Source organism: Chaetodon auriga, chromosome 7, assembly GCF_051107435.1.
Source record: "Chaetodon auriga isolate fChaAug3 chromosome 7, fChaAug3.hap1, whole genome shotgun sequence".
Lineage (NCBI taxonomy): Eukaryota > Metazoa > Chordata > Actinopteri > Chaetodontiformes > Chaetodontidae > Chaetodon > Chaetodon auriga.
In genome coordinates, this window is record NC_135080.1 from 16,053,097 (window position 1) to 16,081,091 (window position 27,995).

At 44.8% G+C, this 27,995-nt stretch overlaps 1 protein-coding gene across 13 annotated transcripts in view; it reads right to left on the reverse strand.

Moving 5' to 3' along the window:
- The window catches only part of mecom (MDS1 and EVI1 complex locus), a 129,108-nt gene that overhangs the window by 22,455 nt on the left and 78,658 nt on the right, over positions 1-27,995 (reverse strand). For 12 of the 13 annotated variants that reach the window (XM_076734229.1, XM_076734236.1, XM_076734234.1 and 9 more), the window contains exon 3: positions 5,089-5,223. In XM_076734229.1, coding sequence (XP_076590344.1) covers positions 5,089-5,223 — 135 coding nt within the window. Of the gene's footprint in view, positions 1-5,088; positions 5,224-6,638; positions 7,392-27,995 lie in introns of those variants that run through there. The other variant, XM_076734240.1, reaches the window with a different exon arrangement.

Here is a 27,995-nt window from a genome sequence, read left to right on the forward strand (position 1 = left end):
GAGGGGAATTCCCCCCTGACAGCTCCACCCCTTCCCCCCGAGGGCCGCGCAGATAAACAGAAAAAACACACACCAACAAACAAGGCAGGGTCCCGCTCCAGAACAGAGGATGCAATGTTTAATGCGAGGGGTCCTTTGCATGTCACGGACACACTGACAATCATGCACGTGCACACACCGACCGCCAGCGGTCTTTAACAGTGGCTTAAAACAACAGGCTCTTCTGTAGATAAGATAACCAGGGTGTGTGAGTTCACACTGAGAAAGCCGGCCGCCTCAGCATCAAGGTCGTTTCTTACTCGTACTGCAAAGAAACGCAGCACTGAAGACTTTTGCTTCATTTCTTTGGCATTACACACGAGCTTGACTTGGGTCTGCAAGTTTTCACATTTATGCAATGGCTTTAGTCTGCTCTGCTCAGGCTGCAGCAGTATCCAAGAAAACTATCCCCTCACTGACCGAGTCTTATTGTCTAAGACCTGCAGATCAACGATTTTCTCCTTCTCTCTCTCTCTCTCCCTCTCTCTCTCTCTCTCAAAAAATATGTGTGTGTGTGTGTTATTTCTCCCTCTATATGTTCCTTTACTGAGTCACTATCTTTCTCTCTCTCTCTCTCTGCCAAAGGTTACAACCACGAGAGGATCAGAGGCTATAATCGGACTACTTTGTTACCTTGACACCATTAGTCATTAGCAGAGTAAACACAGTCACATTTTCCCCGGTCACACCCTGTTGGCTGACTCCTCGCTCACACAGAGCTCATTCGACAGGTATGCCATTCACCGACGCTGTCCTGCCACAATAAACTCTCAGTCTGGGTGCTGCTCTCAGTGCAAAAACTTCACATGTCAAGCAACCTTAACGTCTGAAAACCCAGAGCCACAACCAAGGTTTATACTGCAATGATTATAAAAGATTAAAAAGATATAAGACCGCTTCTTATATACAAAACTAGGCAAAGAAACCACAAGGTTACATCAAATGTAAGAAGAACAACCTCTACATTGTTTGCGTGTGCTTGCTCAGCAGTAGCATGACAGCAACAAGCGTGTCCACATGATGTTGCGACCTCCCTGTAGCTATCGGGGTCATGCAACATGTACAGTGTGTTTGGCAGTCACCATCATTTGGCCGCGGCACAAAACCGTTTCGTGACTTAGATAGCAGCAAGGAGCATGAGCGCACAACGTGCAGCTGCTTCCAGCAAATTGGATGAACATGTAAGGAAGCCAACATGGGGTTATGCTCATGTTCGACTGAGTCAGCTGTGGGAAAGTGACCTTATGAAGAAGCAGGAACTTTCTGGCATCTCGTGAGCGACAAATCTTCGATGTCAGGTGGAGACTTCGCATCTCCAGAATGAATTTTTAGGTGTCTTAGTCTTCTAAGGCCTCAATAAGTGGCATCCTGTGCATTTACTGTTTTTACATGTGCAATCTTTAATATGAATCGGAACTCTTTCTACAGTGGTTTCTTGCCTGTTTCTCATAACTGAATGCGCTTTGAGCTGTTATCTCAGTGCACTACAGTCCCTTCATGATTTCACCACCAGTTTATTTACATAATGAATGACTGTCAGTGTTTTGCTAATATGACCCTCAGCCACTTCATCCCGCTCAATACTGAGTGAGAATCAATAAAGCGAATGAGATTAACGCTCATATCCCTCTGCACTGTCTTATGAAAGGCTCTTCAGGGCCTCGTTGGATGATGTTAATTACACTTTTAATCTATTTTCCTTTCAATTGAATCAGCAGAGTGAGGAGCGCAGTGGAGGGTTTTCAAGCACTAATTGCCCTAATTATCTTAACGACAAAACACGCCGATCATGGACGGATCTATGCAAGTAGCGCTCGGGCCGTGTTGCTCAGCGCACTGGCAAACAAATGAGGACATCAGGAGAGATGGAGCATTGTGGCATGGATGGTTAAAAGGCCAATGCTGAACACAAACAGCGGGTCGCAAGCCAAAGTTACAAGATCTAATTACAAAATAGCTTAGCCACAATGCTTCATCATGAATTATTTTCTCTTAATCTTTAATTGAAAACAAAATCAAAAACAACAAAAAATATACTTTCAGATATCTTCAGAGGGCTTTTTTTTATTCGTAAAAGACTGGATTCAAACCTATACGAGTCACAGCAAGTTGAATTAATCACAGATTGCAGCGTGACTCACAAACTGCGACACCTGCCATCTCCTTCCTCTCCATTGTTTCCTGTTGCTCTCCCCTCTGCAGTGTCAAATGCATAAAGCAGTAAAACAGAGTGCTCATAAAAATAAAGGCTGTCTTTGTTAAATTAGCGAAAATACTGACTGTGCAGCTCATTCTAGTATTAGAAAAAAACGATTGTAATCTAGAACGTGAGTCCCGTTGAAATTAAATGACTGCACATCTACAGTCACACAGAGTTTAAGAGCCATTTAAGTCACTCTGAAAATAACTGTTTTTTTTCTAATTAGCTTTTTTTTAATTTCATTTATTCATTCCGTCATTAAATGTCAGGTATGTGAGAAGATTGTCGTCCTCTGTCATTATACAGTGTATCAATTTAATTTGCAATGACTGTGGAAAATTGACTCAACATGCTGAAAAGCCGATATAATGCTAAAAAAATGTAACTTCCCTAAGACAGATTAAATGAGAATACATTTTCTTCTGATATAATAAATATGGTCTGACGTTCTTTTTGTTAATATTTGCAGAATCTGTTCCTCTGCAGATGTGTTTGTAGTACAGATCTTTTACGCCACTGTGGCAGAGCTGAGGAGAATAAAATGAATTGTGAGAGAGAGGAAAAAGAGAAGTGGGATCCCGAGCAATTTCTCCACTAAGACAAAACAGGCTTTTTTCCCTCTCTCTCTCTCTCTCTCTCTCTCCCTCTCCCTCTCTCTCTCTCCTCACTCCTTCGTTTCTCTGTCGCTCCCTCACCCTCCTGAGATTGGTCATAAAGTTTTATGATAAACAGAACTGGGTCAGGAATAAGAGGAGAGAGGCCAGTTTAACTCTCGCGCTGGCAGGGCTAAATTGGCGCTCGAAAAGAGCCAGGACCAAACAGCGACCAAAACACCTGGACACTGCTGTGCCTGCATGACATGCCTTAAAATAAAACAGTCATCTCTGCTGATGGTGGGAAGATTCCTTTGAATTTGGCGCAGAGGGAAGAACAAGTAACGTATGCGCTGGGTAGCTCGGTCAGGCCCTTCTGTGGAAATCTGGTGATGCTACTCGTTGTGTGGTGAGTGTGTAATATGTGGTTTTAGGCTGGGTTTAGACTCAGCACTTCTCTGTGGCAGTGAAAAAAAAACCTGTTGGAATCAGGTAGTGTAAGTTTTAATGTTTGCAGCTCGGAATGAGGAGCATGGGGAGTCATCTGAACCACAATGAACAATTCACAGTCCTGCAGAGTGTGCACGCACGCACGCACGCACGCACGCACGCACGCACACACACACACACACGCACACACACACACACACACACACACACACGCGCATGCATGTAGAAACACAGGCAGTTACAGGTGTGTGCACACACTCCACAGACACAATGTAAAACACTTCACACACTCACAACATGTCAATGCACATAAAAGTCTGTGCACACATGGAGACAAAAAACCCTCAGAAGCACACACTCGCACACACTCACACACACTCACACACACACTACCAAAAACTGACAGCAGCTTTACAAGACCACCCCCTTTTAGTCTATTCATTTTAAACATACAGACAGGCATTGTGAGACGCTACAGTGTGTTTTCAAAAACACCAATGTTGGCCGGAAGGCTTAAAGACGGCACATTGTGCTGTGTTGTGACAGTGTGTAATACTTAACAATCACCTCATCATAGCCATGTCCGTGACCTGTCGGAGCCTTACACAGCCACCCGAGCAGAACCACAGTGTTGACAGCGAGTCACACCTCGCGGAGAGGGCAGCTCGGGGGAAAGCTCTCTCTGCTTGTTTGTCTCTCTTTCTCTTTTAAAAGAGAGCGGGGTAAGTGCTTTTGGAAAGCCTCTTGTCTTCTTCTTTCCCGTTCTGTTCACAAAACGGGCGCCTGCTCTGCTCTCTCTCAACCTCTTCCCTCTTTAACTGAGAGTGCAGGAAGGGTGAGAATGACGCAGGCGTGTGAAGGAAGAGCAGGAGGCTTGTTCCCGAGAAGTTTTTCACTTTAAAGCCATCATTGCGGGGCCAATCACATCAAACTTTTATCTGATTGAAAAGCATTTGGTTTGAGTTATTAAATACTCCTGATATTTTTCTGATATTTCTATGGGTGACACTCAAGAAGTAATCGAGATGAACCACCAGTGAGAAGTGATGACAAAAATGTAGGCTACATTATGTTTTTTTATTCGGGTCAAGCCTTGGTATGCTCCATACTCGTGTCAAATAGAGTTTAGCCTCTTGTCTCGCTGCCTTGCTGCGTGCGTCTGTGTAGGAGGGGTGTCTGGCCATGGGATTACTGAGGTGAACAGACCCCCATGTGTATAGCACGCACCTCTCTACAGCCAGGTGAGCAGCAAAAGGACTGTGACATTCCTGGCATATCTAGGAGTTTATATCGCAAGCGTGACTGGGAAGTGTGCGGAACTATCATCACGGCGGGCCGCCTCTGATCCTGCCCTGTGGTCCTCGCACGGCAGAAGCCAGAGCACAATTACAGAAAGAAAACACACACAGATAGCGAGGAGTCTCTGCGGTGCAGCATGGGGGAGAGCTCTGTGTGTGTGTGTGTGTGTGTGTGTGTGTGTGTGTGTGTGTGTGAATTGAAGGCAGGGTGGGCCAGCCGCTCATGGGACTATCTGACTTGGATCACAATAACACCTTTTAACACAACAGCGCGCAGACAGGACAGCCATCGGAAAATACAGGGAAGCCTTCTGGCATTGAAGCTGTGCGTGAGTTGCACTTGATTCATCCAGCTAGACAGCGAGATTCAGAGGACACATCACCATTTGGGAGTTCAAAATCAAGTCATCCACATGTTTTTTTTTTCTTTTTCTTTTCTTCAGATCATGTTCGTCTTGTACTTCGTTGAGGTTGTTCTGCCAGGCAGGCTGCGAGTGTCTCCACGTACCTGATCATCTATCTGGCACGCTGTCAGGTTATGCTGCTTGGCCGCAGGGGCAAACTGGATGTGCTTCAGCCAGCTCCCGATATCTGGCTTGCTGGCATCCACGCAGAATTTTACATGGCCTGACCCGTCCAAGATCTGCAGAGAGAGAGAGAGAGAGAGAGAGAGAGAGAGAGAGAGAGAGAGAGAGAGAGATCAGACTTTGATCAGTATCAGTCCAGGTTACTGTGTCCAAACACTGACTAACCACATACCTCCCACATGTTAGGAGCTGGTCTGTGGCGTAATAGACACACACACACACACACACACACACACACACACACACACAATTACAGTTGAGTACAAGCAAAGTATATGCTAATCATTTAAAAATTCCTTTGTAATATAAAAATGCTCGTGTGCATATTTGTAATTATTGTTTCAGTCATTTCTAAGGAAATTCATGTTACCACAGAATAATAGCAATAAATGTAATAAAACAAAATAAAATGAATTATATATGTATGACATTTTTTTTTCACCCTTGAGGGAGCTCTCAAGGAATTATGTCATTTCCACTGCGGCAATAAAAAAATGTAAATTACATTACAATGTTTTTCAACAACAGTAAATCAGTACACATACGAGACCATAAATATAAATCAATTAAATTAAAACATTAGGAAAAAAAATACAACGAGACTGCAACAAATTCTGGCTGATCGATCTGCTGTTATTTCGTTGATAAAAACGAATTTTAAAATATATACCAACCGACTTCAGCTGACGTTTGAATTCGTTTCGTTTGAAAACGTAGTTTCATCGATTAATTTAGCAAAATACACTGATTTTAACAGTTTGTATTTAGAAAAGGGAATTTAAATAATATTGACAACACGATTTAAGAACAACAACAGTAATGGTATAATAATAATAATAATAATAATAATAATAATAATAATAATAATAATAAACGAAGAAAACAATTGTGTTTCTCTCCTGCACACCATCGACCCTCTTCGAGCTCTGAAGAGCAAAATAACAATAAATACAATGAACTGAATTATCATGCAAATCATAAGATCTCTGGACTTCTGCCGTTTAGCTACAATAATATTCACGCAGCATTTCTCTCAACGAACCGTAATCAGCATAACGTCGTTTTAATGTGTTCATATTTATTATAGAGCAGCTGTAAACTTTACAAGGGAACAAATCAATTGCAGGAAACCGCGAGCGATAAGAGTTAGGAAGACATCGCCGATTGTTGGGATGCAAAACGGACTCTCTCTCTCTGTCTGTCTCGGGGTCACAAATCTGTCTTTCTGCCTTTGTACAACCTGCCCCTGAATAAATATTTAGCTTGCATAGAGCCCTTTGTCTGCACTAACACTCTGCCCATTCATGCTGCAAAAATACTCTCCAGCCTTTTATGAATTTAACCGTCAAACTTGGGCCACTTCACAACAGACTGAACAAGCACATTTGTTTTATTTATTTTGCTCTCAATGCAAGTCGCTTCATAAAAAAAGGCCGTTTTGTTCTAATTCCTTGAGTCTGTTTTCTCTTACCGTTGAAACTCTTTTGCACAGTCGCGCCACACTTTAAACCTCCTGGGATAAGAACCGCGGCGCTAACTGAGGAAAAGTGATGAAAAGTCCGGGTTTTTTAAAAAAAAACCTGCAAACGATCAAAACTCGGCCGTCAAATAAACAATAAAACTACAAATAGCCTTTGTTGCGGCGCGCTGTCCAGATTTTTGGCACTTAAAAAACAAAAACAAAACAGTGTTCTGTTGTTTTTTTGTCGGCGTCTCTTCTGGTCTCAGAGCCGCAGGACGAGTCGACTCCTCGCCGGTGCGACTGTCCGTCAGACGGCGCACCGTCGGTAAATGTAAATCCTCTCACTATATTGTCTCACAGACACCGCTCACCCGGTCGGTTTCCCCTCACTGTCCTACAGACATCGCGGCTCGGAACTAACATCACCTCCGGTACATCAACTTGCTCCCAACTTTTCACTGTGCGCGCTTCGCTTGGCTCGTCCGCTCCTCTCTTGTCACCCCTCCTGTCCTGTCCTGACGCACCCAGGTGTCCTCTAGTAGCCATTCAACTTTTCATTTTTCTCTTCCTCTCCCCCCCTCCTCAGCCACTCGGGATGTGTCGTCTATATGATAGCAGAGAGATTCAAGGGTTGGTGGTGTGTGGGGGGTGTTGGCTTCAAGCATCGCCCCCTCACTTCGCGCGTCCCGGACGGTTTGTGTGATGTTTCTTTTTTACGCGCTGTCTCACGCAGACGGATCCAGCGCGTCCATCCCAAAAGCCAAGAAAGACGAGACTCAAAACACGGGACTGTCTTTGCCCCTGTCCCCGGTCGGAAGGGACTCCTCACCGCAGTAAATTTTAAAGTGACAGGGGCCCGGGGTTGGAGAGGGTGAGCGGGGTCAGGGAGAGGTCGGGATGGGGCTTCTAAAGGGATGAACTGCACACACAGGCAGCGCACTTTAATGAACCAACATAAGCATCAAAGCGCGGATCATTATCCACGTGTAAGCAAACTTTTCCACAACACACCGCGACGCTTCATGGACCATTTTACGACATTATTAACCTGAGGATCCGCACTCTTATTTACCTCGAGGTTATGATTTAGTTTTGAGTAGCATTCATGTCTGGATGCGAGAGTAACAACAGTAAGAAAAGTGAGAAAAGAATGAAAATAGGTTCCTTATTCTGTACTTGTGCTGAGGCAGTAATGTAACAACTAGGCTCAAGTGTTCCTCCTGGGGACCTCCAGGAAACTCCGTGAGGACCACTGGAAGTCTCTGTGCCACAATTTGGGAAACACTGACCTAATCACCTGCTTTCCCCTGCCTTGAACATAACATGCTGTAAGGTCGTTGGGTGCTAACACTGGATCTACCTGTGCGCTCTCCTCCCCAAATCCCCCCATCACAATTACGCACACACAAAGTCAGCAGAGTATGAGTGATTTAAAAAAAAAAATGATCGTAAAACGAGCTTTGGTCAAGAAAAAGAACAAGAGCTCAAGTCGGTTGAACCAATCTCGAAATTAAAAACTAGTAGTTTTATTCTTGAGCATTCACTTTGAGCTCTGGCCTCTGTGCACCTGCTTTACTGCAATGAAAAGAAGGCAGAAAACGTTGCATTCATTTTATTTCATCCAGTTTCATCCAAATGTAAAGGTTTCAAAGCCGAAGCCGAGGATGTGAATGAACAGACAAGGGTCGAGAATAATAAAGAAACGTCCTGGTTGTCAGAGAGCGGAGTTTATTAGGCAGCTCATAAAGCTGCAGAGGACAGGGCTTTGGCTGATGAGAGCAGATGATGATGGATAACGCCTCACACTGTGACATTGACCTTCCATCCCAGATAATGCCTATTGTTTTACGAAATCGCGGAGCAAATGTGCAGGAAGGACAGGAAAAAATCATGTGTAAATAAGGCAGGACCCCGCCACCGATTCCCACCGTCTAGCGCTCCTTGAGAACCGAGGAGAGACCCCGGTCCGCCCGGTCATTGATTTCCTGCCTCTCCTCGACTTGTCCATTGTTGGAACCCTTTTTAATTTAGCCATAAATTGGGAAAGCTCAAGTCGAATGAGCTGTTCTATTTTCTTCCTGTCAGGATGAGGGATTTGTTTTATGATGCATTGTGTATTAAATACAAGTAATCTGGGAAAGTGATTGCTTCGCGGCCTCTCCGGGTCTGATCGAGGATCCTGATAGAGAGAAGGGGCCTGAGCTCGTTTCTGAAAAGGAGGAAATGTCTGAAAAAGGAGGATAAACACGCGGGGTTTTGTGGTATCACCGGGGGTAAATTGGGTTAACAGTAACAGGACCCCCTAAGCCTGGCAACGAGAGTGGATGTTGCACTTCTCCCCCCTGTCAGGAGATGGCGTGCTCAACTGAAGTGAACTTTTAAAAACATTTCTGAATGGATATTTGAACACTTCAGGAGACAATATGATAGTTGTTGCTGAGAAGTGAGTTTTTCTAACCTTCATCTTGATTTTCTTCTAATCAGCAAATGCTGCGTAAAAGAATCCCATTCAGATCAAGACTACGCGCATGTGTGACATATCATTTGGTGATTAAAATGTCCGTTTATGACAGTGGTGAGACATCTGGACTATTTAATCTGCAGAAATGTAAGCGAGATACTCTGTTTTCTAAGTTTTATGGCATATTATTGGCATATTTTGAGTAAATTGAGCACCACTGCCCAAAAAAAAAAGAAAGAAAAAAAAAATCAATCCAACTTTCCTTTATGGATCACGTGTTGGCCTTTATTTCAGAGCCGTGGATTTAACTTCATGTTGAAAGCACTGCAGCTCATATCTCAGTTTGTAACAGTCTGCTCTATCAATCAATCTTTTTTTTTTTTTTTTTTTTGACTTATTATAAGTTGGGGGTCATTTCTTCTGCGCGTAAAGTGCAGCACCAAACATCCACATTAAGGCGTCAAATTGCTCGATGGGACATGAAAGATTCAGCTGTATGGGCTTGGGTGTGTAATCACCTGAACGAGGGGCTATAAAGCTCTTGAATCTCCACTGAAAAGACCGACGGGGGCGACTTTAAAACACTTGTTCATTTGTTAATAAACCACCAGAGTGATTTGCAAGGCACGGCTCTAATTTCTATTTATTTCACCAATCCGCCGCAAACGCTATTCTGATGTGCTGAGATGAAATAGATGTGTTTTATCTGAATTATGCCATGCCTTTGTCATAATGATTCTGACATAGCGGCTAAACGCTGGTGCGGAAAAGCTGTTTATCAACAAATTACAAACCGAACACATGCATGCTTCAGGGTATGTTAGTTCCGACTATATCATGCCACACAGCATTTCATACCTATTTAAAGGACTCTTAAAACATACAGCATACGCGTAATGTTTAGCGCTCGGACTTTAAAGTGCTGTGAAATTCTTGAAAGGGGGCTCATGCTTATTTCGCTTGCGGCTTTGTTGTTTGTTTTAGGAGTTCAGTCACGAAAAAAAAAAGATTCATAAGTGAATGTAGGGAATTTTTATGATCAAATAGCTTCATATTTTACTTGATCTAAGGCTCAGCTTCATGGGCGTAACACTGGCCCGTTCCCTTTTTTAATCATTTGAATAACTTTGCAGCAATATTTTTTAGTACATACATACAGATTAAAAAAAAAAAAGTGATTGGGAATTGTGTGAAGTCAGATGGGACAGCGCCGGGGAAGAGGGGGATTCCCGTGTGGGTTGCAAACTGACTCCAGCCAGCGAGCAGCAGAGCCTGCGCCGCCGCAGCCGAGGGGCCACATGGAAACACTGTGTAGGCCTGCGTGGTGCATTCCAGCACATCCTCCAGGAGAGCGGAAAAGAAGTAAAAGAGAAAAAAAAAAGGAAGAAAGAAAGAGAGGAGAGAAAGAAAATATCGCAGCCAAATCCACATGAAATAGTTCTACCATTCACGGCGAGACCTCCCATTGACACTGGCGAAAAGCTGCATTAAGCCTCCATCATGGCTCTGTGTACACACACTCACCTATTTTGCTTTAATGTGTGGCGACTCAATCAAGTGGTAAAAGCTCATTTAAAGCTCAAACGAACGGTTAGCCGAAAGTTTGCGCAACACTATGCAACTTTTTCTTTAATTAACACATCCGTCAGCCAAGATTAGCGCACAATACACTGACTGTGCAGCTTGAAGTCCCTATATTGAAGGATAGAGCTGGTGTCCATATAGCCCAATTACCATTAAAACAGAGCAGCGGAAATGAAAGGGGAAAATGTAAATAAAAAATTTCCTTGGGCCTGGAAGTAGGCCCGTTGTGAGCGGCGTGTTAATCTCCACCTCAGTAATTTGGTTCTGCGGGAGAAGACAGAAGCCCTGCTGCTGTGCCCTGCACTTCATAAATCACTGCTTTATGTGGACAAGGTCAGCGCCACCCTCCACCCCTTCCTCCCCCACCCCACCCTCCACTGGCCCCTCCCGGCCCCTCCGCCATGTTTACCCGGCCGCCCGGGGGCTCTCAGGACCAGACCAGCTCACTTCTAATTACTTTGGATTATTTTCATTTGCCGGGGGTCAGCCAGGCATTCCGACAGAGAGAGAAAGAGAGAGGGATGATTTCTTGACAAATTCTGTGGCCTGTGAGGAACAGGCCCTGCGTGTTTGCTGAATTAGCACCCGGTAATTTTGTTTTGGCACTGTCTGCTCTGTCTTTGACAGCTTGGCTGCAGTGACAGGTCGGCCACAGTACATATGCACGTCTATATTAACAAATCCTTTATTTGACTAACCTAAAATCAAGGTTCTTCTTTTAGATGTTTTTTTTTTTTTTTTCTTTCCAGTGGGGTGAAATAATCCACGAGGGCACACATATTTGTTTCATCACTTTTATAGAGGCAAGTGTCAATATTGGAACGAGGCAGGGCCATCACAGGACATGATGCTGGATGGAGAGGATTTATGAGAAGACATAAATGATCTCATCTCATTTACCAGTTCAGAGGAGGAGGGTGTGAGAGAGGCCTCTGACAAAAGTGAGATTGTTCTTTTTCATCGTTAAAATGCATTTGCTCATCTGAGCTGCAGACCAGCAAAGAGAGAAATGCACTCAAATGATTTACATATGAAAGTATTAAAATAACAGAACCTCCACAAGGTTCCAAAATCTGTGAGGTGATCTGTGTTGGATCAAAAGGTGCACACGCACAGGCCAATATATACACTAAAATCTCCACCGTGATATATAATTAGAATGAATGTGATATTTAATGGTGCTGTAGTGTGAATGGGAGATATTGTGTCCTGTGCTAAAATCAACACTGACAGCAGGAATGGCACAACCTGACCAGGCACTCCAACAAGACAAGCTCACTGGTTTAAAAAGGGGCAGTGCAACCTCCTATTAAAGATGATTTGGCCATCACGAGGAGGGGGTGAATGTAAAAATAGAGAGCGGTTATTATGCAACGTTCAGTAGTTAATTTAAAGATAATTGCTTTTAAGCAGCCTGATGTGCGCTGTTGTTGAGAGGAGCAGTGCCTGGAATGTGGCTACGGCGAGTTGGGGGTCTTCGAGAGGGCGGAGGGAGGGGAGAGAGGTGAGGATGGGGGGGGCGGCAGCGATGTACAGAAAGTAGTACAGGCTGTGATAATCACAGACACTTCCTCCGCTGAGCCTCAGCACACAGGGCCACACTGTATGTGGGCTACGGGGTGCGATAAAGCCGCACAAGAGTCAAAGGTCACGTTTTTTCAAGCATAAATTCAGAGGGCACACAGCTCCTATACGCATGGGACAGAGTGGAAACTTAAACAACCCAATCCACCCCACTCCAGCCCAGCGGAGAAAGGGGGGAGGTAATTAGAGCATGTTGCCGGTCGCCGCAGGGTGAACAAATCGGCTCTAAAACGCTCATAGATATCATCTTTAAAAGAGCTTTTTATGTACAAGAGGTAAAGCGGTATGGAACTGAACACGGCACTTCAGATGTTCAAGTGTCACACATTCATTACATTTATTGAGCTCTCTTCTCACGTTTAAAGCCAGCGCTCTGCTGCAGCACTACCACAATCTGCTTTTCATATACCGTGTCCAATTGGAAGGCTAATATTTTAATGCTGGCAGATATCAGATAGATGTAATACACGTCGTGTGTGACAGGAGACAATGCTGCCATGTCAGTTAAATGTTGTACAGCCACCCTAGAAAAAACAGAGTCTGCAACTGATGTGATATTAATGCAGGGTGAAAATGCAGGTGAAGAATACAGCTGTAACTGTCTTTTACAGTGTTTTATTCATAATTAAACTAAGCTTGATCCAACTGAAAACCAGTGAATAATTCTCAGACAGAGCAATGAATTTGGTGAAAAAGACCATTTGTCCGACGGTGAGGCAGGTGGAGAAACAGACACCTGACAGCTGATGGCTCACAGATACACAGACCCTTTGGTGTATTTACTTTTATCGAGTGTTTCATTTTTTTTTTTTGCAAAGCAGAGAGAAAGGCTTATATTGTTGTACTGAGGAGAGAAAACAGAGAAACATGACAAGTGGGACTAATGGGCATTTCTTATCCAAAATTTACAAGTGGTCAAAACTGAAATGTGAGAAAGTGAGAAAATGTTCTTGAGTGAGTGCAAAGCATAAGCAGATTGTGGAAGTGCGTTCGGTGTGTCCGTCATACACACACACACACACACACACACACACACACACACACAAACTGGAATTTGTTACCCTGCACAGGTCAGCTCAGTGTATGTGGACGTGATTAAAGTCAGAATGAACTCGGAAAACAACAAATCAGTTGCAACAACCCTAAAACGAAGGAAAGCTGAGCAGCTCACACATAACACAGGGACACGGAGTGGCTCCCATTAAAGGCTTCACTGGCTTTCAGTAGCATCAAAGAGGCCCCTGAGTTAGGCTGGGATTATATTTAACCCGGGAGCTTGTTGCACTGCTGAGTACAGGGCACATGCTGATGCTGCTGCCAGTACACCATGCCTCTGGCTTTCAGACCAACGCTCTCATTAAAATGCGGCTTGGGCACTATTTCCTACAGGAACACACACATGGAATAATGCACAGACACACACGAAAACACAAAAACACTCAACAACAAAAGAAAAACAAACAAAATACATATTACTATGGAGACTTCACAATGAATTCATGACTGTATCGTATGATATGTTTTTTATTTCTACTTAAAAAGAACTTTTCCTGCGTAGGAACTGTTTAATATTTTAAATAAAAAAATTATCCTCCTATAATTTGTCACATTTTACTAGTTGTGCATACTAGAGCTAGGTGATACGGATGAAAACATTGTCACAAAATGTACAAATTTATTGATATTTGCTAAATAAAGATATGGAAAATGTGTACAAGATTTCAAATATGTGCAAAATGACGTGAAATAATCAAACTGACGCTCAAAGCAACGCGCTGTGTTTTGCAGTGATGCACTACATGAAGAAAATGACTCATATATGTAAAAGCAGAACTCATTTAACCACTTTTATTTCATCCCAGCATGTTTTGTCGAGAAGTACTGATATTGAACGATCTCCCATCCCTGCTGCCCACAGGCTTCTAAATACAAGAACGGATACAAGCACCCCAACAAAACTTCTCCATATATGTGTGTACGACTGCAGCAGGCCCATTCCTGAGATAAAGCAATCTCACTTGGCACATTTCAGTAGTCAGACTTGATATGAACCATCAGACATGTGCGTCAATACTCCCAAGGTTTATTCAATTCCAAACCAATCATTCTGGTGTCATACACTTTTGGGTTAATATTCTAACTGTGAGGCCCAGGGCTAGGTGAAGATAAATCAGCTTTTATGATGGGTTGTTATGGTTTTTACGGCAGTGAGGTTGTGAGGGACTGATTTGGGGATCAATCACCTGCAGGTGTCTGCTGGGGGCTGGGGTGTGGTGAGGATCGATTGAGGATCTAGTGCTGCGCTGATGGAATAGAGGTGTGTTTGTGTGTGTATTGAGATTGGGTGCAGTTGTAGAAGTGTGCGTGTCGGGTGTGTGTGTGAGTTTTTGCGAGGGCGAGAGAGAAAGACAGAGTGATGAAGGTGTGTGCGTCAGTGCTTCAGAGACAGAGAGGAGATATATCTGGAGCTGCAGCAGTGATGAAGGGCCGCTGGACTATGACCAGACCATCTCGGCTCTTACTGGAGCCTCCCCCCTCCTCCCCCTCCACCCCCCTCTCTCTATCCACTTCTTTATCTAGATGGCACTTTGGAAAATCTCATTGTCACACAACATTTAACAAAGACAAAAGTCTCAGGCGGGCAGCTGGAGATGACAAAGCACGGAGCTAGTGTGCACAGTATCCCTCACATAACCTCTTTCGCTCATGTCTTGCGTGTTTTCCACTGGGAGAGGCCAGCAATGTGGGTGCAAAACACCGCCAAGACACACAAACAAGTTTGTGCATCTATGTGCACAGATGGCACGAGCGCACATCAACACAAGGACGCTTTTGTGGCAACACATTTTGTCCGCTTCTTTCTCTTTCTCTCCCTCGCCGGGTATGGTGTTTAAACACATTCAACATCTCCCCTGACCGTCAGACGGCTGCTTCCTCCGTGCTGTCAGCGGAGCCCCGGCTGAAACAAAAGAGGCGGAGAGCGAGGCCTACGGTTTCTGAATCAGAGGAAGTTGGTGCTGATTACGCTGCCCCTGAAGAAGCATTCCGATCCTGTTAACCCACATGCTGGCTGCCAACTCCAAACCATGCAGCAAAGCACTGTGAAGCTCACACAGCCCCACCCTGAGTGCCCTTTCCCTGCCCAGGACAAGCCCTCTCTTCCTTCCCTATACTTTCTTTCTCATCTCCTCTGTCCTTCCTCTTCTTTTTTCATCCCCTTTGCCCGCCCGTCTTGCCGCTGTGGCTTCTTCACTCGTAGCACCTCTATTTACGTTCTTCCTCCCATTTCTTCCAAATCTCTCATCCACCTTCTGTTTTGTTTTTGTTCCCTCTTGAGCCTGTCCCCTCCTCCATCATCCCCTCCGCACAGAGACACGACAGCAGGCTCTCGTTGGAGGAGAGAACATTCCACCGTCTTCACACCCTTACCTCTCTATCCCTGATGAATTCCTTCACTCCACTTGTTTATAAGATAGAGGGGGTTATTCATAATCAAGCCGAAGAGAGTATGTACACACTGTGGACATCCTGATAGAAGGCGACGTATTAAATTTCTGTTTGTTTGACAGGAGCGCTGTCTCTCTCCTTCTCCTTGACGGGAAGACCCCCATCCATCCAAGCAGGGGGCGCGACCCCAGCAGCACTCCCCTCTCTTTCTCTCTCTCAAGTGCTAACACATATTAAGTAAATGAAGAGTCTCTTCAGGCCGGCAGGAGACAAACGAGCTTCTTAAACATCGGAGGAGTGGCGGTTTGATCTGGTGTCGGCGGGTGTTTACGACGTAACTGCGGCAGAGTTGTGTTTGTGATGTTACCCATCTAAGTGTGTTTATACTGTGGTGGAGATGGCCCCGGTCTCTTAGCCAGGTGCTGAAGCTCTATGTCTTCTGTTTGAGAGCGAGAGTATGCTCGTGGCTTTGCAGAGTGTATGTGTGTGTGTGTGTGTGTGTGCGCTCATTCCCTGCAGGCCTGTGTGTATGTGTGTGGCAGCGCCTCTAGGCCAAATGCTGTCCAGACAGGGAGACAGTGAATGCGTCCACATTGAACCAGAGGCAGGTTTCAGGTTAGAGTGTCTGCTCTCATTCTCCTCCAAGCTTCTCCTCCTGTCTTTCTGTCTCGTTCTCTTTTTCTGTCTTTCTCTCAGTGATTATTGTCATTCTGGCTGCTGGAAAAAAAAAAAAAAACTACACTACTTGTGGGAAGTGAAAAAAGGGAGGTGAAGCAAGACCAAGCTGTGGTGGGCTGGCGGCGGCGGTGGGGGGCTATAAGGCCCCCAGGGCTGGGTATAGGGTTTTGGTGAGGGCTTGGGGGTTGGTGGTGAGGTGTGCTCAGAGAGAGGGCCCTGGTGTAATCTCAGTGCTGAATAGACGGAGCTCTTAATAGAATCCCGTCGTCCGGCTGCCACCGAGAGAAACAAGAGCTGTAATGGATGGGCTCAGCTCTGGCTTCCACTTTCCCCCCCGTGACCCCTGCGTTGGTCAGAAGTAAGAGCTAAAGAAGCATTGTAGCCTCGGGCCTGATTGAATGGGGAGGGAGGGAGGTGGCGGTGGCGGTGGTGGCAGTAGGGGAGGAGGAGGGGGGGGGGGAGGCAGCCGCACTGATAGACCAATTTCCCACTACTGCGAGCAGTAGGGCTTGATTGATGAGGGCTGGTGCTGGTGAGAGGAGGCCCATCACATGCGATCACATAAATACTTATTCAGCTCGAATTGGGCCTGACAAGCCTTACGACAGCTTTGTGCTGTCACAGATATCATTGGAAGGAAAACGCTCCATTAATCATGCGTAATTAACTTTTCCAAACGGAGGTTCTGCTTGGAACCAGTGGTAACCCACTCAGTGCCCAGATAAAAAATTCCAGCATCTTAACTGGGATTGGAGAGGGCCTTATTAAAAGCTAGAGCCAGTTTCCCCTGAGCCGCTCCGTTTGTACAGGAAACGGCTTCATTAGTATCGGTTTAGAGGTCTAATGGGCTCGATACAAAGCCTCCTCTCTCTAACCCAACCGTGTTCAGTGGCCTTACAGTGCAATATCCTGTGAGCACGCACAGCCATAATGTTCTCTGTTTGAAGTCAGAGCAGAACCCATCTGAACGCCTGCCACCAGTTAACTACCTTGACCCCCCCCATAAAGCAGTGTGGAGGAGTGAGCGTTGGAGAGCCCAACAAGCTACGTGCTTTCATTCTCTCTCTCCTGGCCAAAGGTAGCCTCCCCATGGGAGTAAACTGGACCACAGCCCTTTTGTTTCAAAGCAGCAGACCAAATGATCCGCCTCACATTTGGAATAACACAAACGCATACTCAAACACTGATGTATGCACAGACCTACCACCATATCTCATCTGATCAACATTCCTCCTTCAGCTCTCTAATGCTGCCCACCTGCATAGCTGCTGGTGGACACAATGTGAGCAGTTGGCGCGCGAGAAGGCAGAAAACAATCGGGGAAAAACAGTTATGCAGCTTGAAGTGGAACTGAATTCAAAGCTCTTTCAGGAAAATCAAAATATTAGTGTAAGGAAAATACTTTATAAAACTCAGAAAACAACACAGAGCCTAAAAAGAGTTGTGTCATTACAAAACTTCTCCAAGTGCAGAACTCACACACAGACAGCGCAGTGCAGATTGTAATTGTTCTACATTTGTGGATTGAGTTCAAAAATAATTCAGGCTGTTGAATTCAGATGAAAATGCAGCTTTGAAAGTAAAAGAAGAACTTTCTCTTCTTAAAAATGTACTGTCCCAGTGGCGCAGTGCTCAAGACGCAGGTATGCTCTATTATCCCCACAGCCACAGATCCCATTTTTCTTAGCAGAGTCCTGATGGTTCTTGAGGGCATCACATATTTCTCCGACCCACGTCAGCTTTAAGTTCAGACTGGCTCATGGCATGCTTCGGCGTTACATGAAATTATGCCATATTTCTGAGGGGAAAACTGCAAAATTTCCACTTGCCATACATGGTTAGCAATCGACAGAGTGGATCACAAACATGTGCACACACTCCCAGATTCAGTCATCCCTCTTCTTCAGTTGGTCATTTCCTCTAAACATCATCCTCACTGCAACAGGGACTTGACTCATTTCCTGCCTGCTAATTAGCTCTGTCTGGCTGTCGGAGAAAAAAGAAGACACACTAAAACATAATAGTCATGCTCCACGTAAGCACCATGACCGTCTGATCAGAACCACCTACAAGCACCAACAAACACAGAAACTTTTTGCTTCTTTCAATTGCTACTTAGAAATAGATTGGGAAGGTATTTTCGGCAACACTGCTGTGTTAGCCGAGGTAGGCGCAATCAAATCTTCATGGCAAAATGACAGCTATGTTTTATTTGAGTAGTTATTGTACAGCAGCCCAGCTTGGCAGGATGCAGTATGTAAAAATAGTGAGTAAAACACAGTGAGGAGCTTAGTGAAAACAGTCTGCATGGTTACTGGCACAAGCAGGGCCCAGCTGATTGAAATCTTTGTCAGGCATGTGGCGAGGAAAGCAGCTGCCATTATTGGCTGCCCTGGTCACCCTCGCGCGGGTCAATTAAAGCTGAAGTCCTTAAGGTGCCACTTCAGAGTGTCTAAACCGAGGAGTAAAAGAACCAGTGATTGATTCTTTTATCATTATGCACTTCACACTGATGAGTGATTTGTTTTTTCAGCCGAGTCCCTCTTTGGGCTTATCAAATGCCATTTTCTTTATGCTTGACCGCATGAGCAGTTTTGCTATAACATGTTGATTTGTTGTATGTTTTTTAATCCCTGCTTGCAGGACTCAATTAAAATATGAACTGTGCTTAGTTTGGCTGAGATCAACTGAGGAGAAAAGAGCATTGTGGGACAGGTCTGAATGAATTAAATTGATTTAATTTAATTAAATTGGTTACAGAAGTTGTATTTTAGTATAGTTCATCCTCTCTAATTGAGAGTCCCATCAAACTTTCAGAACCTTTCTCCTTCAGAAACCATGTGAAGCTATAGCAACGTACTTTGTCCTAACTTAGCATTTAGTTTCTTAGATCAACCACTGCCTGTTCTGTACATCCCTTACACACCTACACTCACATCTCTGTAAGGATGAGCAGCCTGAGCAAAAGCAGAGTCAAGGCCCAGACCAGGTGGTGGGAATAGGGGGTTGTATTCATGAAGATGAAGGGTCTGAAGAAGACAGGCCTAGATAATAGCAAAATGAATTCAGGGGGCTTGGGGGAGAAACACACTTGAGCTGGTTTAAGTATGTGAAACCACATTCAATATATGTTAGTCCAGATATGGGACAATCCAACAGTGATAGAGACAGGTGGTTAAAGAGAGACCACACGCAGAGGAGGAGAGAAGAGGAAGAGTGGAGGAGTGTGAGAGAAAAGAGGGAGTGGGTGAAGGGTCAAGTACATTCAGTCAGCTTAGTTTGACTTATAAGGAGAGGGGAGACAACAATAAGTGCTTGTGTGTCAGGGCCTTGAAGGCAGCACAGCTCCTCTGCTCTCACAAATGCCTGCTTCCTGCTCCAGGGACAAGCCTGGCCTCAGCCCACTTCACTAACAGCACCACAGCTTCACCTAAAACTACATTTCGCTGATGCTCTTCATGATTTATTTGCTAGAAGAACAATTTATAAGCTTGACAAAAGATTCAAAGAGCCAAATAACGCTGTCTATTTCCTGTTACAGACATCTGCAGTTCCTCGGTTCTTCTAAGCCTTACTTGGCGCAGTTGTGGGAAAGTGGCTATTCTGTAAGCCCTTAAAAATAATCTGTCTGCTTTCAGCTCAGCTCAGTTGCTGAGGATAGATGATTGGCTGACAGGCAGGGCTCTTTTTTCCCCTCATTACCAGATAGAGTATTGTTAATGGGGATCTTGCCCATTGAGGTTTGTTTGTAAGAGAACACGCCACTGACCAAGACCTTACTGGTGGCAACATTGAAGCTGGTGTCTACTCACCCTTTTAAAGTGAGGTCAGGTTTATTTGTCATGGCTAAAATCACACATCACAACTTTATCTAGAAGGGACTTTCCAATTTTTACAGTATATGATGGCGACATAACCGACATAATCTGTCCATTACTGAAGGTTGTTACATGTTACATCCAAAGTCTATTTAACCACAATCTGCTTCCTGAATCTTTCCTTTGAACCAATCAATCTAACTTTTCTTCTATATTTACGTCTTCAGTCTGGATTCAAAGCCATGTTGTGGGGATGGACATGTAGATCTGATATGTGTAAGGCCTCCTAAAGGTGGACAATGTGTGTCATCACCACCGATTTAGGTACAACAGAGGGTCTGTCTTGTACCTCCCTCTTAAGCCAAGCAGAGCACCCTCCAGAGGTCTGACTGATGCTTGTTAAACCTCAGGAGCGTGTTGAATGCTGGAAAGAGGAGAGAAGAGGAAAGGGAGGGAAAATAGACGGCTTTCTTGGTTAAAAAAAAAAAAAAAGGCCTCAGTGTTAATCAGAGATTTCCCAGAAGAGCCAGAGTCATTGCCTCAGGGCAGAGAGAGCGAGAGTACGAAGGGTAGGCACAGAGGTGAGGAAACGAGAGAAGACTTGAATGAGAGATGGACGGGGAGACGGAGAGGAGAGGAAGGAGGCGAGGAAGGCAGGCTGCATTCCTGTGGCCACAGCTGCGGGAGCTGCAATCACTAAAATGTAGTGCTGTCTCAATGCCGACGATTTCTGGACACGTTACAAACGAAATAAAACAGCACGACATGTCTGTTTTTTGAATCAAAGAAGAGACTAGCAATCAACATGCTGGGGTTTACACTACCTCCCTCCCTCCTTCTCTCTGGCTGACTGTCATCCCCACCATGGCAGGGATGACCCCTTCTCTGTCTCTATATTTGCCCCTCTTTGTTCACCACTGGCCAGTTGGGGCAGGCATCCGAGACTGAGACCATCGATCATTGGCCTGACAGCGGGCCCCAGGCGGGGACGGCCCTGTTATTTGGACTCTGTGATGACTTCCTCAAAAAGGGGCCCCTCCTTCCCTCATAGGCCTGCCATGGCTGAGGTTTGGTTTGGAGGCTCCATACCTTCCCTGTATGTCCATAGAAAACACATCAGAATCACTGGCCGCATGTTTGGGTCACGCTAGGGTGAGCAAGACAGATAGAGTGTGGAGTGGGAGTAAAATAGGTTGAGGGAGCAGAAGTTGTGGTCCTGGAAGTTTCTCGGTAGCTTCTCCAGTCCCAAGGAGCACCACGATGAGGACTCTGGCGGCGGTAATAATAGAAGTAGAGGTTAACGGAGTACATCTGAAATACGAAAACAAAAAGCACCGGCTGGAGTGCTTAATTTATCGCCATGGTCTGTCCAAGTTCTGTCGAGCAAGATATTGTAACAGTACATTATAAATACTTGAAGCTATCATTTGGACCCATGCGTTTATTTTATTGTGGTTTGCACCCCCGTGTCTTCTCGCATGATGCTGCGTGAAAATCCTTGAAAAAGATGAACCTGAAAATACACAAGTTTGAAAATACAAGTTTTATTTCCCTCCCGTTCACTGCTATGATTTGCTGCTTTACCTCCTCTTTGCCCCTTGTCCTGCTTTTTCTTTCACTCTTCAGCCCAACACCTCCTGTCCTCACCCTCTCTCAGGGACTGGGACTTAGCAGACATGCAGTTGGACTATTGTCTTGCTGCTCACACAGCGTTATTCTTACAGCTGGCTATAATTGGAAACAGGAGTCTCCTTTATTAGGATGCATGGTGACATGAGTATCTGTCTCTTCTGATATCCCCGCACTGGCTAATTTCCCCCCTCATCTGCATTCAACAGAGCGGAGACAAGAGAGCGTGACGGCGGATATGAACTCTGATAGTTTGATGCAGACAGGCCCCTCTGATGTGCAACACACAGTAGATTACAGATACGTACGTATAATGTAAATTCAAAAAATGTATTTTGTTGTTAAATTGTCTTTGAAAACCTGAAGTTGTAAGAGGTTCGCTGGCTGTCTCTGGGCTAAAAAAAACACCACTGTACTCTTTACCAGGTCACAGGACCGCATGTGATTCACAGCCTCAGTTGTGATTCATCTCTTTTACGTCTCCTTCATGGCACTTTGTGCAACATCTATCAACAAGGCCTAAAATAATGTTTTTAGAGGATACTTTAAAGTGGATTTTAACAGAGAGGGTAATTGTGTGTTTAATAATGATGGTAATTCATGATGCTTATTTGAGCATGGGCAGATTCATCCTAAATCACATATTTCACCAAACTCTGAAGCTTTCTGGGATCCCTTCAGTGCACTAACAGCTTGCTGTAACCCTAAGGACACTAAAAATACATAGCAAAGATGTTTGTGAGAACATCGACATGTCTGGAGTGTCTGTGAGAGTGCTTGGCTCTGCGTGAGGAGCCTGTCTAACAAAGGGTGCACACACTTCATTAGCACTGTCCGTGAGAAGGAAGGAATCTTACACATGGAATCACTCCTGATCTCCCGTCTCAGGCTACTGCTGTGCAGAGCCCGGACTCGCTGGCTTCCTTCCTTCAAAATCCTCCTGGCCCCTGCCTAAACACAATGCTCAATTTGTTCACATCCAGCGCCAAAGAAAAGGGAGACACACAAAGCGTAGGAGATAAGGTTACAATCTGTCCTTACAGCCACAGGTGTGGAACTCTCAAAGCCTTCAGAACATCACCTTCCCCGCCCCATGCCACTACCACCGCTGCAACCTCCTCCTCCTCCTCCTCCTCCTCCTCCTCCGCTTTCTGGCAAAATGAAAGAATGGGCTTGAGGGATGGACAGATGATGAGGAGGGTGGAGGAGGGTGAGGGATGAGTGAGAGCTAATAATGGAGAGAGAGACTTATAATAGATTGGTTGGTGCGATTAGAGGGAATTTAGTCATTTCTCCACACACTCGTGCATGTGCACACACACTTACACACAGGGAGCGCTCGCTCAGCTGCTATCTCACATTGCATCACGCTGCTCTGCACCTTCACACTCGCGCTCGCCTTTGCTCTCTCAATCTCTCTGCCTTACTCCGATTCAATGGCATCAAATAGTTGGAGTTGACAAAAGAAGAGAGGGAGTGCTGCCAGCTGCCCCAGTGAGGTCATTCCCACACAGGCTCATGCTTTCACCACACTACCATGAACATGGCCTTGACCCCATGCCCTTCACAACAATTACTTTATTCTATTTATTTGTAGAAAGTAAGTCCACTTGTCTTTTTGCAATTACCCACTAGACACGTCCAAAAACATGCATTTCCTCAGGCTTCATCCTGAGAAGCACTGTGAGGTTTGGTGCCTTCTGTGTGTACTTTGGGCTAAAGCAAGCATCTCCTATCCAATTTGTGATTGTTGTTTGCATAACCACATTTGTACTTTCTTATGTATGTACTGAAGGTGTTCTGGAGCAGTACCCTCCACTTATCTCATTTGCTTAACATAGAAATACCTTCTTGACCAACGTTACAGCTGCAATGATGATTCTTCTTTGACGTTAATGACTCAACAACAGTGTTGGTCTGAACGCCACAAAACTGCAAGCTGTGCTCTGGAAATCCCTCCTTTTCATAACCATATTCAGTGGCCATATTATTTTTTTCTTGACATGCCAGTGAGAATATAAATAAGCAGAATAACCTTCAATGTGTGGTCTTCCGTAATTGATAAGGTGAAATGTCTCCTGCAACATAAAAACATGTTCTATTTTCACCAGTTTCAGAGGAACGCACTCAACTTTCATGGCCCTACCACGACCTTCTGATAATTCTGGATCACTAAAGTATGTTGAGTAGAGATGATTTAAGGCATTTGATACTTTTAATTATGATCTTATTATAGAAACTTCCTCTTTGTGGTCTCGGTGGCATTGCAACGTTAAGGTTTTAAAATGATTTGCTGTTTATGGTTTGGAAAAGCATTTCCTCTGACTGCAAAACAATTTCCTATGGATTTTTATTTATACGTTCCTTGTTTTTGTGGTACCTTTTTTGTTTGTGTAAATTCAAATGAAAAGGATTTAACTTAACTTAGTAACTGTATGAGTTATTCAATCTTTTTTAAATTTTTTTTACTTTTGCAGCAAAGCTCACGGTGGATGTTGAGATAAGCGTACAGTTATTTCTAACAGTCGGGTTCACCCCCTCCATCCATCCATCCATCCATCCATCCATCTTCACCAACATGAAGAGGGCTTTAATATGACGAGTCCTTGGAGTCCAAGCAGGACTATGTCATTCGCTGTCTCTTTCTCCATTACTCTTAGCTATTGGTCCCCTGGGTTGTCACCGTGGCTGCGGAAAGACTCTAATTGGCCGACTGGGATGACTTCTCCTCCCTGTGAATAACTCGGTGTGTGGAAAGCTCGTCATTGTTTCAGATTTTTTTCCTCTGTTTTTGTCATATAAGCATTTTGTATTTGCCCTCAAATTGCACACAAGTGAGGTAAGTGTGTTGGAATTATCACCGACTGACTAAATAAGTAAAAAATGCACGAGCTCTCACTATCTCTGTCTCACACACACAAATAATACATAATTTTGGTAAACGCTGCTTTCCTCTTGACTAGGTCACTAAGTCCATATCTCTCTTTGGTGGTGTGAACTGTAGGTGAATCACTGTCAAATATTGTCTCAGGATTTTCTTCCTTTCTTTCCTGATCTTTTTGTGTCTCTTTCACTGAAAGACTCTTTATCACTCTGCCATGAAGGCCCTTTCTTCCCTCGCTCATATCCGAAGGAGAAGAAGAAAGAGAGCGGAGTGCCTTTCAACAAACTGAACAATGACACTTCATCGAGATCCTTGGCCTGTGTACATTCCACAAACTTGCACAATAACTTATCAGAGGTGAAAGGAGGAAGGGCAAAAAAAGAAAGATAGCTCATATGAAAGAAAGGATAAAAGGCAGAAATGTGGGGAGATAGGGGCAGGGAGGTGAGGAGGTGATCTGTGTGTATAAGTGATCTCCTGAGTTTGCTTCCTCAAACCCTCTCAGTCCCTGAGGTCACGGCGAGGTTGCTTGAATGGTGGGTGGGATGCACATGTCATCAAACTTGGTGTGTATGTGTGTGTGTGTGTGGATGCCGCTTTAGCATTGCATACTTTAACCTACATGAATGCATGCGTGCGATCATTTTTAGCCAACCAGAAGCTAAAATTTGAGAGAGAAAGTCCTTGTTTCTTACCATCCTGTCCGACTCACAAATTCTGTCTAAAGCAAAAGGCTGTAAATTTACAAAAGCTACTTGCAACTTAATCTGAAAGTAGAGCTTGTCAGCAAACTTGATATTACAATTTAAGGCTGCTTCTTTTGGGTTGCAGTTCAAAAGAGATTAGGTATGCACCATTTAGTCATGCAGCTCTTGAGCCGGAATCAGTGGTGAGGGAGATCAGTCCAAAGGAAACAGGATCTCATCTGAGCTGATCCAGATCTGAGACCAGCTCGTAAAACTGTCCCCCCTAATGGATCACCTCATTGGAAAGCATACACTTGCACAGCACGTACTTGAACAATCATACATGCAAAGATGTAGACTCATACTCACACCGATGTAAATGTGAATACATGTAAACCCAGGCACAGGCGTCTAACCAGAGGCCAACACACTCCCCCTCCGTCTGAACCCACGTGCACACTTTAACACCCTTTCATCAACACAGCTGTCCTTCTTAGAAGACAAGTTGAGATTTAGGCTCATGAATCCATAATACACAAATTCATGTAAATTGTTTGCTGAACCGTGTCATATTTGCATGTGTGTTTCAGGGCAAACAGAGCAGTGTGCACTGCTCCTAAGATGTGGACTGGCTCTCTCAGGAGAGCACACACACACATTCACACCCCCCCACACACACCAATAACATTCCCTCTTGCCCCCTCCGGCCAAGCCCAGAGCTTGACCTCTCCGTGTCACTCAATCCGCCAGGCAATATTTGCTTTCGTCATCATAAATATTAAATATGTGCAGAGGCAAATATTTGGGTTTGGCGACCTCGAAGTGGTAAATGAATTAATGTATTCACATGAGGAGAGCAGGGGAGTCAGGGTGTTCTCACACACACACGTCCTTTCAGCTTCTCCAGCTCTTTACCGTAAAGGCCTGTCAGTGGTCACGCAGGGGAAGACCCACAACTCCTGAGGAATGGCATGAAAAAAGAGCCATGGCCAATGGCTGAAATTTAGAGGCAGACGGGTGGTAAAATTTTTCTTCAGGTCTTTGCTGTTGTGATTTAATGTGACAACTTAAATTGCGTGCAAACAGTAAATTAATTTAAGAAATGAAGTTCAACAGAGCTCCATGTTCTCCTGTAACCATTTTGAATTATCTTGGACAAAAATAAGGATGGATTGCCCGGGAAGACATGTCATCCATAGTGCGGAGCCCAGAATATTTTGAAACAATTGAGCTTTCCCAGAAATGGCAAGGAACAGCAATTTTGTTCAGTACTTTACTATCAACTGCACTTAATTTGATCTCAACCTCTAGTCATGCTGAGTACTGAGCATCATCTCAAAATATAAATCCATCCGTTGAAATGAAATTATGTACTGCCAATTCCCAAGACATCAGTGTTTATGCTGTTGGGGACATGCTGCATATACTATGAAAAAGCTCATTTGTGGATACATATCAGATTATCAGGATGGTCAATGGTGCCCTGTGTCTCTGATATGTGTGGTGTGGGGGGGGGCTGGCGTCAAGGGTAAACTGAGAAGAGCTGGCAGAAAGGCAATCCATAGTTGACCCCGGCCTCGGTGTATAATTGTGCCCTCTGACCCAGTGAACGTCCTAAATCACCAATCCAAACAGTCAGATCCCCCAGTAAATACCCAGGGAGAAGCCCTGCACAGCACACCACTCCACTGCTGCCCCGGTTCTCAGGCTCGCACGGTCCCTCTCAAACTTCCACACACACATGGCCTCGGGCTGACAAACTGCTCTTGTAGCTGCCCTGTTTAAAATAGATGTGAGATCAATCCACATTTGATGCTATCATTCAAAAAAGTGGCGAATTACTAAGTGTTGGCCAGTCTGTTTCTTTTTGTCTGTCTGTTCTGTTCAAGTTACAGCCCTCTAAGTGCGAAACTGAAAGAACTGAAGGATCTGTTTCTGCTGATTATGACTGGATCCCTGTAAGAACGAAACTGACAAAATGTGAGAGTACCTCATGATCTGTACTTCTGTGACTAAGATACCCACTCTAACTGTTCTAGTTCAGCGACCGGACAAAATCTACACCAGCGGAGTGAGTCACTAGACGACCGCTATTTGTCTCTCTCTTCATGTCCGCTCTGACCAGGCTGAATATAAAAATGCATGACAGTTGTGTCTGATCACAAACAGAAGATACTTGGGAGCACTTTGTGCCCCTGTTGCTTTACCCAGGAGGACAGGACAGCAGCACTCAGAGGATGAGGGGATTTTAAAGAGGGTGGGAGGCTCAAAGACTGTCGTTGGAGGGCTCCAAAGTAATGGACCTCCTGGAGTGCCTCACAAAGACACCCAACAACAGAGAGATGCACTGCATCAAACCAGGGGGACAAGAGGGGTTCAAAAAGCGCTCTCCCCCGGGGCTTTTCAGCCTGGCATCCCTGCACCCTGGCCCAGCAGGGAAACAAGCTTCTTCACACAAACACAGTGGGAGGATGAGAGGATGGGACAGGGAGCACTACAATAGAGGGAAGCGCTGAAGGACAGTGTGAAAATGAGAAAACATGAGACACTGAATACTTAGTCATTGTGGCGAGAGAGCGTCCGTTGTCACTGATA